The sequence below is a fragment of the Schistocerca serialis genome, chromosome 5 (genome assembly GCF_023864345.2).
Source record: "Schistocerca serialis cubense isolate TAMUIC-IGC-003099 chromosome 5, iqSchSeri2.2, whole genome shotgun sequence".
Lineage (NCBI taxonomy): Eukaryota > Metazoa > Arthropoda > Insecta > Orthoptera > Acrididae > Schistocerca > Schistocerca serialis.
The window spans coordinates 570,419,672-570,432,447 of record NC_064642.1 but is presented as its reverse complement, the minus strand read 5'-3'; the positions used below and the strand labels follow the sequence as shown (position 1 = coordinate 570,432,447).

The 12,776-nt window shown below is 38.5% G+C and overlaps 1 protein-coding gene across 4 annotated transcripts in view; it reads left to right on the top strand.

Annotated features, from left to right (window-relative positions):
• LOC126482293 (CDAN1-interacting nuclease 1) overlaps positions 1-12,776 on the top strand; it is a 169,149-nt gene that overhangs the window by 60,916 nt on the left and 95,457 nt on the right. For all 4 annotated transcript variants that reach the window (XM_050106296.1, XM_050106295.1, XM_050106298.1 and 1 more), the window contains 2 exons: positions 378-457; positions 563-612. In XM_050106296.1, the coding sequence (XP_049962253.1) occupies positions 378-457; positions 563-612 (130 nt within the window). The remainder of the gene's footprint in view (positions 1-377; positions 458-562; positions 613-12,776) is intronic.

Genomic DNA, 12,776 nt, shown 5'->3' with positions numbered 1-12,776 from the left:
CCGCAATAAGAAGAGAGGATAATAAGTATGCAACACAACAAAAGCATTCTACGCCAGGGACACAATGACCTGTATGACAGCTCAACCTCCAAGGCATGGCTTCCTCATCTCTTCGTCACAGCAGCAAAGTGCGAAAGGGAGGGCGTGGTTGATTTCCTATCCATATGTGCTCTAATGGCCTTTGCATTAAAAACCAGCCTTTATGCTTTTCATTTCCAGTTAACTGTAAAACTAGAGCGCCCATATATTTCATAGTCCCATTAATTTACTACAGACAATGAATAAAGTTGTTCTAGAACACAGTCCTCTGTTTTTATAGCTATGTGCTTCAAACTTTTGTTACGGATTTGTGAGTAACATAACACATCATATTTCAGCTTCGAAGAATACAATCACAAAACTGATGAGGGATACTACATTAATAAAAAACAAGGACCTAGCATATGAAGTATATTTGGTATGTTTATTTTTTAATTGATGTATTTTGATGTGTCTTAATTTTCCCTTCACCATTTAACACTTCACCTCAGTTGTTAAGTTGATTTATGCTTCCTCTTCTCAGTGCGTAATCCATGATGACCAGTACGGACCTGTCACAGACTGCATTAAACAGTAAGTACATAATTTTGCTGCCTGTTCATAATATCACCAATGAAGTCTAAACTTTCTTCTTGTTTGTTATGAAAATTTACTGTGAATATAGTTATCTGTATTTCAAGGCAGTTTTTCTGAATGCTTTAGTGTTGGATTGATTAGTTATTTTCGTGCTCCATGGGTCATAATGGTGATAATTTTATTATCCATTAAATTCTTTATGTCACTTGATAAGTGGTCAAGGTTTTTTTTTATGGCCAAATACCTCACTCCATGCAGTGTCACTCTAAGGCTGAGTGATGGATGATGTTAATTATTCCTCCGTGTAGTATTATATTTATAAATGATACTGTTGTGTTCAAACTGTAGTTGATTATTGACAACAAACATCATAAAGGAGTGAACATGCTTTGAGGCTGTTGCCAATAGGCCCGACTGGTCGACAACAGTTTCTAGAGCGAACACCGCACACCATCAGTGCTTCAGACACTGTTTTCCTCATTGATGAGTTACCCAAGTGTATGATGCCATAAGACATTAGTAGCTGAAAATAAGAAAAATAAGTCAGCTTTTTTACATTTTAATGTCTAAAATTCTGTTTGAAGAAACTTTAGGGGACAGTATTTATTGATGACATTCCTTTCTAGTGTCCTTTATTTGCAGTTTTTGAGGCCACATGACGTTATTGTCATAAGCTGATGATGCCTAACCACACTGTTCAGAGGTCAGTAAAGTTTTCCAATTGTAGCACTGCTTGTGCAGTGTACTCAACAGGTAATGATGTTTTAGATGATAGAACAAGACTGCTGTTGTCTCATCCTACACTATTTTGTGTAAAAGTCAAAACAAGATTTTAAAGTCCTAAAAGTTTGGAAATAATGTTCTCATATGTGAATGGTTTATTATTATGTTTAATGTAAACATTCTGTTAAATATAGCCAGGTATTCCACATACTGACGTCTTATTTTTCTTTGATGATAATTGTTTCAAGGACTGTTTAGGGATTATTCAGTTTGTGACCTGTGTAATATGTGGTTTTGAAACGTACAACACTACATTATTTGCTAGGAATTAGTTGCATTCTGTATTGTTAGTTGGGGCACTTGATCAGGGTGTCCATGTCATCACTGGAAAACAATGCTATCTATGCCTGATTATTTTCTTTCATGTTTTAACTGCTCTTCACCTTTTGTTGCTGACTGTTGTGGCTTCTGGTACTTGTTGGACTTCAGATCTGTGAGTTCTTGCATTACTATTAAGAATTGTTGCACCACATTTCAAATCACTGCTAAATAACTTGTGAGATTTCAGTAGTATTAATGTGAGTTTTCTCTTCACAAAACATATATAATTTCATTTTCATGCATACCTTCTTGATCCTGTATATCATGTCCCCAGTCAGTATAGTAAAGAATGACAGAGGTTATTTTTACATCTCTTTTCTTAACAATCTTCAATTGTTTCTCCTTATGCTTTGGAACTTAGCACATCTCTAAGGCAGGCTGGCGATCCGTGATATATTTATTTTTATGCCCGAACAGATATTTCCTCTTACAAAGTCACTGCGATCACCGTCCCGTGTTGAAAATGTAGGTCATCCTTCAATAGAGCTCACCACATGTAAATAGAAATAATAACCCTGCATAATATTTGCACTTTCATCTGTCATGTCTTATTTTCTCAGTAGTGTCGTTTGCTGGTAAGATGATGTGGGATACACATCATCCAATAGTGATAGGTTATCACCATAGGCCCTCAGTCAGAGTGCTCGTGTCATCAGCAGAAAGCGTTGCTGTTCATGCCTGTTTATTTCCTTACACGGAGAGAGAGTGGCGGATTCACATATAGGCCCACTAGGCACAGGCCTAGAGGCAGCACCTTAAGGGAGGTGACATTTTTTGCTCTATAATCACTTTAACCTTTCATATTTTAAAATAATTGTGCTTACAAATGACAAAATTTTTTTAATGTTGTTAAACAACTTGCTAGTTTAAATAAGCCTTAAGAACGAAATTTGACAATACAAGATATACGGCATATGAGCACAAGGCTTTTTACTTTAAACACAGCACACAAGCACAAAGATTTTTCCTTTAAACACGGAGCAGTGAACTGACCAGCTCGGATTACTCGATGTAACTGTGCTATGAAAGAATAACAATGCAGAATAATTTAGTTTCATTGTTGCCTGTTTCTCTGTTGTCAGTGAACAGTAGAAGCACACCTGCTGGCTGGAATTCGTTTCGTAAAGTAAACTGGACAGTCCCTTTTTTTGGCTACTGTTTCCACATCGCTGGAATTTTATCTGGGATGCAAATATGTTCTGAATATTCTTGACACTGTCTTTCTAATTTAAAAAGCAAATAATTTTTGCCATTTCTTGGAGTGAGGTGTGCTGGATCGACTCTTATCCCACTTATGAATAACAATGAAAAATGCAAATTGTCTGCAGCTCGTGGTCTTGCGATAGCGTTCTCGCTTCCCATGCGTGGGGTCCCAGGTTCGATTCCTGGTGGGGTCAGGGATTTTCCTTGGAGATGACTCGATGGCTTTCTGTCGTCTTCATCATCATCGTCATCATCATTCGTCCCCAGTACGGTTGGAGGAAGGCAATGGCAAACCGGCTCCTCTGGGACCTTGCCTAGCATTGTCCCCCTAGTATGGGATTTCATCATCATCATCATCATATGCTGTTTGGTGTGATTGGAATTGGATACAGTGTTTCTTTCTTTCCTTTTACAAATTTTTTTCTTTTGTTTTGACTGTTGGTTGACAATTTTGTGAGTGCTGTAACATGAATAACAATGAAAAAAGAAAATGTGCAAATTTAAATGGGGCAGCATTTTGGAAATTATCGAAGAAAGGCAAGAACGAGAAGCCAATGTTCTAAAAACACTTGGCAGAGTAGATAAATTTTTCGCAAAAAATGTTGCTGGTTCGACTTGAAGTAGTACGAATGATATTTCTGGAACTGCAGCTTTTGTAAAAGAAATAAATACAGACGAAAAAAAAGTTAAAAATGAAGTAAAGCAAATTGTTCATGATTTCGAGTTTCACGAAAAACTGAGTGTCGAGTCAGACATCAACAAAAGAAATAACCTCGTTAGTGATAATCCTGCAGAATGGTGTGTCAATTAATCAACGATTGACATTATCTTACAGCATGGCATTAATCAAAATTGTAATGTGATTTTTCTAATTCAAGAAGATCAATAGGCGATAAAACCAGATATTTGAACAAAAACGTATTTTACTATAAACTTTTAAATGGTGAATCAACTTTGCGTGATTTTCTAGTGTACTCCTGTAGCACCAGTACTGTTTTTTATGCACCATGTAAATTGTTCGGAGGTCAGGCTGCGATTGCTGCTAATGATATTGCAAATTGAAAAAATATTTCTAATATTTTATCTCATCATGAGAATTCACTTGAACACAAAAATTCTGAGTTATCACTCTTAACAAGATAAAAGTCACTTGGAACAATAGGTAACCATTTCAAGTCTTATGTTGAGACAGAAAAAATGTGCTGGCACAGTATGTTGAAAAGGGTTTCTGCAGTAGTGAAGGAGCTTACAAGTCACGAACTTCCCCTACATGCAAACGTTGAAAAATTCCGTTCATTACATAATGGTCAAATTATGATGTCTCTTGAACTTATAACTGAGTCTGATCCTTTTCTCGTAGAGCACATTCAACGATACAGAAATCCAGGGCAGGGACATACAAGTTATCTTTCTTCAAAAATGTAGGATGAAATAATAGAGCTTCTTTCTGAACGAATAAAAAGAATTATCATAAGTGAAATAAAACAGGCCAAATATTTCTCTAAAATAGTAGATTCTACTGTGGACATTTCTCATATTGATCAATTATCTTTCATATTAAGATATGTGAATGAGAATGGTGAACCTGTTGAATGTTTCCTCCTGTTTTTACCAAACCCGGGAGACAAGTCCCTTAGCTGAGGACATACTGAAAGTCCTGTCTTCAAATTCCATTTATATTACTGACTGTAGAAGCCAGTCATATGACAAAACAAACAATATGTCAGACCTACACTGGTTTGCAGGCACACATTAAAGAACGAAATCTGAAAGAGCATTATGTGGCTTGTGCAGCACATTCTTTGAATTTAGTCAGCACCAGTGCTGCAAGCTGTTGTCAGGAAGCATGTTCATTTTTGAATGTAATGCAAAACCTTTATAATTTTTTCTCTGCTTCTGCACAGCGCTGGGATAAACTTCTTTCTTTCATGAAACTAGGAAGAAAAATGGTAAAAAGTTTATCAAAAACACGTTGATCAGCAAGAGAGAAAGCGTGTTAAGTCTGCATGAAAACTGGAAAGGTGTTATCAATGCCCTCGCACATATTGCCAATAATACGTTTGAAAAACCACTTGTGCGAAATGAGGCCTCAGCTTAATTGAATCAACTCAGCAGACTAGAAACCGTATTCATGATGACAGTTTGGAAGGACATACTCCAGAGACTTAATAGTGTAAATCTGAAATTGCAAAGTGTAAATATTGAAACTAAAATAGTGCACGAAATATATGAATCACTTGTAGAATTTATTGCATCTATTCGTGGCATGTTTGCCCATTATGAAAATAAATCCATGGAGATTGTGACTGATAGACTATGAATGCACCTATAAAAGATCACGTCATCATGACGAAGAAGCAGACTCTGAAGAAGTTTTTCTGACTGGAAGGGAAAAATTTAGAGTCTAAACATTTTTCCCAGTACTCGACAACTTGTATGTCGAATTAGTGAAGAGGAAGGAAAGCTATAGAACACTATTGGACTCCTTCACAGTTTTCAGTAACCTTAAGAACAGTTCACATGATGATATTGCTGAACATGCATCGATTCGCCAAATGTCATATGCCACAGATTTAGAGACTTCCTCCCATAGTGAATGTGTACATTTTTCAGAACTTTTGAAATCTTCTGAGATTAGTGATATACCAAAAGGAGTAAATTTTTACGAAAAGAGAGGTTACAGTCCATGTTTCCAAATGTTGACATTGCTCTTAGAATATTTCTATGTACGGCATGTACAAATTGTTCAGCAGAATGCTCGTTTTTGGGTCTTAAAAGACTGAAAGCATACCTACATTCTACATTGTCTGAGGAGAGATTGAATGCCTTATCCATTCTTCACATCGAAGCCGACCTCCCAACTAATAACTGTCTGAACTATGAAGATATGATCAATGAGTTTTCTGCTGTCAAAGCCAGACACAAACTGTTCTGTCTGGTGAGTTTGTTTTTTCATATTAGTTTTAAAAATTTAAGATTCTAATGTGATTTTTACTATAACTTAGAGCACATTCATTGGATTTACAAACTACGTATTAGATGTTTATTTTATAATTGTTGATGACAAAACGTGGAACTAATCCTCATTTACATGCAGACTTGACCAAAGGCACCCGACAATACTAAACAATACGCGAATGACCCAGGCCGCTCAATGCTGTACAGTCAAGTCATACCGATACTGTAGTATATTGCAATTGATGCATATTCTTGGCATCTGCTGAAATTTATAGTTGTCACAGAAATATATGTTATCAGAGAGTATGCTCAAATAAAAAAGTATTAATAAATAAAGTAGTTCAGTTGTGTTGATAAACATGTAAAAGCTTTGCTAATACCATTAGAAAGAGCTATGGTGGTAACAATAGCTGCAGTACAAAACTGTTCAGCCTTAACATGGATTAAAGGTATTGTGTACACTTATTATGCGGCATCTAGCTACACAGACCCCAATGCTTTACACGTTAACTATTAGAATATAAAACAAATTTGATTTTTCCACACTAGCCTGTAAAATTATCTAATAGCAAATCCAGTTCTGTGTTTGTTCGTCTGTACTTAGTTTTTAGTTTGTGCACCGAAATCTCTATTTCATTTTCATTTCTTACGCTTTCCTATCGATTCATGTATTAATACCGAACATGTTTTTTTTTAATCTGCTACACATTCAAGTTACCAGATTGTAAAATGACAGTTTAATTTTAATTTTGAACACATCTATGTAAAAGTACCCATAAATTTCTAATGTATGACAGGTTCACTTCAATTTTTAGATCGTAACACAACTTTTTCAATTTTCATTTTCAATGGTTTCATGTAAAAGAACAATTAAAAATGAATGTACAACAAAAGTTCATTGTCTCCTACACCCTCTGCTGAATTTTTAGGTCATAAAAGAAAAGTTATTTTCCTTGTGTTCATTTCTGTTGTATTTCGACAGAAGAATGTGTTTACACAATGCAGTTTTAAGTTTGTTTTATCCGCTGCTGTACGCCAAGTACAGTTCAGGAACCATATTACATTTTGATTGAATGCGACTAGACTGCTGATGTGTTCTTCAGAACAAAGAATAGCAGAGTATGGAAACAGCTCACAGCGCTCCCACCCAAATCGACAATTGTGAAGTGATCAGGAAATAGTTATTATTTAAACCTTTTTTTTTGGGGGGGGGGGGGGGGCATATAATATGGTATGCCTAGGGGCGCAAAATTTTTAAATCTGCCACTGTGGAGAGATCATTAAAACTGTTTTGAAACAATTATCGCATCAGCCACTCTTAATTACACATTATACACTTCACGAATGGAAGTGTTATTTGTAAATGAAAATCTGAAGATCTATCTCCAGTGAGAATGACATACTCTGTTCTGTTTCCTAGAAACACTTCAGTGCAATCTCACAGCTGCTCTGATATTCTGTATGCTCGTATTTTATTAATTTGGTACTGTAGAACAGTACCAAACACCTGGAAGTCAAGGAACACAATCAGAAAGGAGCAAGTTCTTTTACATGCTCTGTGTGGAGTTGTTTTGGTATCTGATTGGGTTCCAAGTGTCATTCCTCTGTTGAGTAATTTCAGTTGCTTTTCTAGCCCAAACTCTCTTATTTCAATATCTGTTAGTCTGATATTTCTACGACGATGTAGATATTCCAGTATGATATTCCTCATTCAAACAGTTTTGAAAAACAGGTGATCAATATTTTGATCTTCTCTGTCATCCTACATTTTGATGTCATTATGGTCACAATGTGTCTGGACAGATGCTTCAATCTGTTTGCTAATTTAATGTAAGACCAAAACAAAACTTCATAGGATATTCTGTCAAGTCTGCAGAAAGAACTTACTTCTTAATTAACTTAAAGCTTCATGCATGGGTCTCCACAAACTTTTGGTTTTGTTCAGTTTTTATTTGTCTCTAAGGCTTTATTTATGCTTAACTTTGCAGTGAATCTCACTTTGCTTTTGTTGCAGCTTTCAAAGACAGCTTTTGAACCACAGTGTGTCTTCCCCATTCCTCACAACTTTGCTCTGCATACTTGTCTAAAGCCTGTTGCACAAAGGGCATTCAAAAAGTTTTGCACAGTCGTCTCTAATTTTTTTATTTTTACAGGAAGAGAATGAAATTTTTTGTGAACATACTCAGTGTTGCCTCCATCAGCTGTGATGCATCTGGCCCAATGTTCTTTCCATGATGTAAATGCACTTTGGTAAAATTCTGGGGATTGACTTTTACACTATTGCTTGACACAGGAAATAAGGTTTTCCTCACTATCAAATGTTTTACTGTGCAGGTGGGCTTTCAGATGACCAAGAAGGTAAAAATCAGATGGAGCCAAGTCTGGACTGTAGGGAGGATGAGGAACAATTTCCCAACCCATTTTCCTGATTTTCTCATGCGTCATAAGGGCTGCCACACTTGGCATTGTCATGATGTATTCTGATGAGCTGACCCTGAAGCTGTGGTCTGTGGGTCTTGATGGCACGTCGCAGCTTGTCCAATGACAAACAGTAACGGTCCCGGTTTATTGTGGAGCCAGATTCCAAAAAGTCAATGAAAATGACACCACACTATTCCAGAAGAAGGGAGTCATCACCTTTTGGCCTGCAGTTCATGAAAGTCTTGGTTTCTTCTTCTGAGGGAACCCGGCTGACGCTACTCCGTGGATTGGGTTTTGCTCTCAGGTTCGGACAAAAACAACTGTCTTTCAACCTTGGTTAGTGACGCCGTCAAAACACTGTTTCCACTCTTCATTAAAGGTCTTCATGAGACCCTGGCACACTTCTTCCTCATCGTTTTCATTTCTCATGTCAATGATCTAGGCATCCAATGTGCACAGATTTTTCTGCACTCTAGTGACTGTACCAGTGATACCACTCTACCCAATGACAAATGAGTCATTTCAGCAAGCTGTTGTGTTGTCACACATCTGTAATTTTGGATGATTTGATCAATGTTCTCCTTATTCACATCACTCACTGCTGTCGATGGTCTGCTGCATCGTTGATTGTTCAGTAGAGAGAAATCACCTTCTTTAAACCTCTGCAACTATCGCTGGATACTGCTTTGATCCACTGTGGTCTCTCCATAAACAGGAAGCAACTTCCTGTGAATCGATGTGTCAGAGTCATCGCCGGTCTTGAAGAGGAACTCCATCACCGACCGTTGTCGCAACCTGACATCTACTTCATGGACCATTATGGCTCACCTGTAAATAAAAGAAAATGCTATTATATACTAATTTATAGCTAAATGTTTCAAGTACATTCACAAAAAAATTCTTTCTCCTCCTGGAAAAAGAAGAAGAAGAAGAAGAAGAAGAAGAGAGACAACTGTGCAAAACTTTTTGAATGCCCTTTGTACAATACTCTTGAACTTTGTCAATTGATACTCAGCATTGTTAATGTTGGAGACGAAATTTTCGTGTTGAGCACTCTGGTAATCTGAAATCTGTTTCTTGTCACTGTTGGTAAGCAGGAATGTCTTCTTAGTTTTCTTTATGTTCCTGTTTACAGCCATATTCAGTAATGGCCTTATGATTTATGATTTACTGTTCTACACTCATTGGAAAAGTTTGGGACTATTTGTCACAGAGATTTCTCAGTTGTTGTTTTCACAAGTTGGTTCTCTGTTTAACTGCTCAAGATAATTTTCAGATAAAGTATTTTGAACAATTTCTCACAATTCCCTGTTCCTACTAGCCACTAAATCAATTGAGTCTCCCAGTTTATAACTGTTAATTTGAAATCTGCTGCTCATACTGTAACATTATCAGAAAATTTACACAAAATGTTCTCTAAGTTTCCTCTCAAATGTTCTGATACTACTGCTCTTGAGGCGGGGGGGGGGGGGGGGGGGCTATAAAACATCCAATTACATTGTCTGACCCACCTTTCACACTTATCTTCACGCAAATTATTTCATGTTTGGAACCTATATTAATGCCATTAAATGTTAAAGGATCTATAAAAGCATCCAATTACAATGTTTGCCCCTCCTTTCCCACTTATCTTCACCCAAATTATTTCATGTTTGGAAGCTATACTTATGCCATTAGATGTTATCATATTCTTTAAAGCCATAAACACACCTCCACCACTGGTGTTTGACCTATCTATGTGACAGACTTTTCAGGCAAAATTTAGAGTTTCATTGCTATTAACATCTGGCTTCAGCCAGCTTTCCATTATTAGTCTGGTATCCCAGCCAGGCACCTTTGAAGACTCACCTGATGATATGGACATTGGTGATGGGCCCCTAAGTGGCACTCCTGCAACTGCAGGTGCAGGTGCTGCAGTCACTGATGTAATCTTTGCCATAAGCTACACTTGTCCGGCCAGCCTACCAAGGCTTGCGCCCGCCCAATAAAGCCAGTAGTGCAGCCCCTCTGTCTGTTAGTTGTGATTTCTCTGCAGAACTGTACGACTCTCGCTAGACATCGTTGTCTTAGCTGTGAATTCACTACGTCTTAGTGTTCAATCTTGGTTTGCTGTTTGGATTTGTTATCTTGCCATACTGTCTGTGTTGTCTGTTCTCTTGTGTTGTCCACATGTTGTTCTCTGGGAACTCGCTGTTGATGCTCTCAGACTGTCGGCCAGCCACCTCTGGTTATGAAGTCGTTCCCAGACTTATTCAATTCTGGTCATTATACTGTGTGAGCATTGCTACAGCTTATAAGCAAGACTAGTTCCAGTATCTTTCCATAGATGCTTCTGCAATTAACTAATGCTATATTAACATTTTCTGTCTCTGATCATCCATGACAAATGCTAGTCTCTTTAATTAATGGGGGTAGTATTATTCCTTGTCTTAAATCAGAATGTGTCTTATTGAGCCTGTGGAGCAATTTCTCTGTCCTAAAAAACCCACATATGCATACCACACACATTTCACTACTCCATACCTGGATCAGAATAGTAAAGTGATTCATGTCCAGCTGTTCCCAGGGCTGCTACCATACCAACAGTCTGTCAAAGAACATGCTTGGCTGTGTCTCCTGCTCCATTCACCAGTGTCAAATCTCCCTGTACTGCAGGCAGTGGCTATTGTAGCCACTTGCAGATGGTGCTGGTGTCCTCTAACGTAAACAGTTGTTGTTCATTTCGTTGAATACCTTGTTTCTTGTGCGAGTTTATTTTGCACTGCAGAGTGTATGAAGCCCATAGTGGAAGTGTGCAAAAAAGTGTGGCTGCTAAATAGAAAGTTTGGTGATTTGCTCATTCTTTGTGTGGCCATACAGATGAATTTGTGTACTCGGTGCAGGAATATTTTGAGGAGGAGAGGAAAGTGGTGCAACTCTATTTCCTCCAACAAAGGTAGTTAAAAGAACTGCAGATGCCTCAAAGATACACAAAAATATTGTCATCAAAATTTGTAAGGAGAAATATTGCACAGAAGGGGAATAGACTGGTTCATCCAAACTGCGGGTATCAGGTAAGAAGAGGACAGAACCACACATAGCAAAATGGGATTCTTTTCAACAAGATGCTGTTTGTTGCCACATATAAGGATACTACGAGAGGAAAGAACACCCACTATAGTAAAGCAATGCATTACTCTTTTTGAGGCAGAGTTACTTAGTGGCAGTAAAACGTCGTCGTTAATGTTTGTCAGAACCCTCGGTTTTCAGCATAAAAAATGCATATATGGAAAGTTATAATTGAGAGAAGTGACATCATACTGTGGCATTGGCAGCTTTTAAGAAGTATCGTTAAAGTGCCTTTTGAAGACATTGTGAGGCTTGAAAAAACATGGAAAAATGCCGGTCATTCTGTCAGAATTCTAGAGTGGGCCCGCAGAACTGCTCCATGAAGCCTGCTCCCCTGATGGTTGGGGCTCTCCTTTTGCTGCTTCCCTACACCTACTTTGGGATCATTGTCTTCCCACCCACCAGGGACATCAGTCACCATCTCCCAGCTGGAGACAAATCACCTTGCTCCAGCTTCTCTTGCCGGTAAGTGGTCACTCAGGACACTTCCTTCCAAGGCTTCTGCAGATCTATAAATGGACACCAGCCAGTGGCTGAAGGAGCCACAAGCTGCTGTTTGCAAGGCTTTGTGATTATGATCATTACCTGAAATTGATTCAGAGAAGCCCTTGCAGTCACCAAAAGATAAGAAGAATGAGATTCTGGTGGCCTCCATGCCACCAAATCGCGCCTGTTCCACTCCTGTGGCTAAGGTAGAGATTCCAGTCCTCCCTAAGATCCTGGGTTGCACCACACAACGGAACCCAGAATCAATACGTGTTGATGCCTTAACCGCTAAGCCAGTGGCGGCAGGTGATCCTAGAGCATATCCTGGCTCCTTGGTCCCTTCCTGGCCTCACAGAATGTGGACAACATTATTCTACAGTGAAATTGTTGTCTCAGAACATATTGTTGGCTTTGGTTTCTCAGCTTCCCTCCCCCCCCCCCTCCCCCCCCTCCCCCCTTTTTTCCTAATCTTTGGTGATTTCAATGCCCATAACCCTTTGTGGAGTGGAACTATGATTATTGGCTGTGGTCAAGACCTCAAAAACTTACTGGCACAACCTGACTGTGTCTCTTGAATACTGGTGCCCCCTGCAAGCTTCAGTGTGGTACACAGAACTTTCTCAGTCATTGACCTTTCCATCTGCAGCCCTTGTGTTCTCCCATCTGTCCACTGGAGGACCCATGATGACCTATGTAGTGACCACTTCCCAATTTTCTTGTCACTGCCCTGTATGCCTACCCAGATAGGCTCTCAGCATTGTTGACCATGGTACTTTCATCTTTGCTGTTCCCCTTGGCTCCCTGCCGCATGGAGACACCGATGAGGCAATCCAGGATACTAATACAGCCATTCTTTTGGCAACTGATTTAGTGATCCCTTG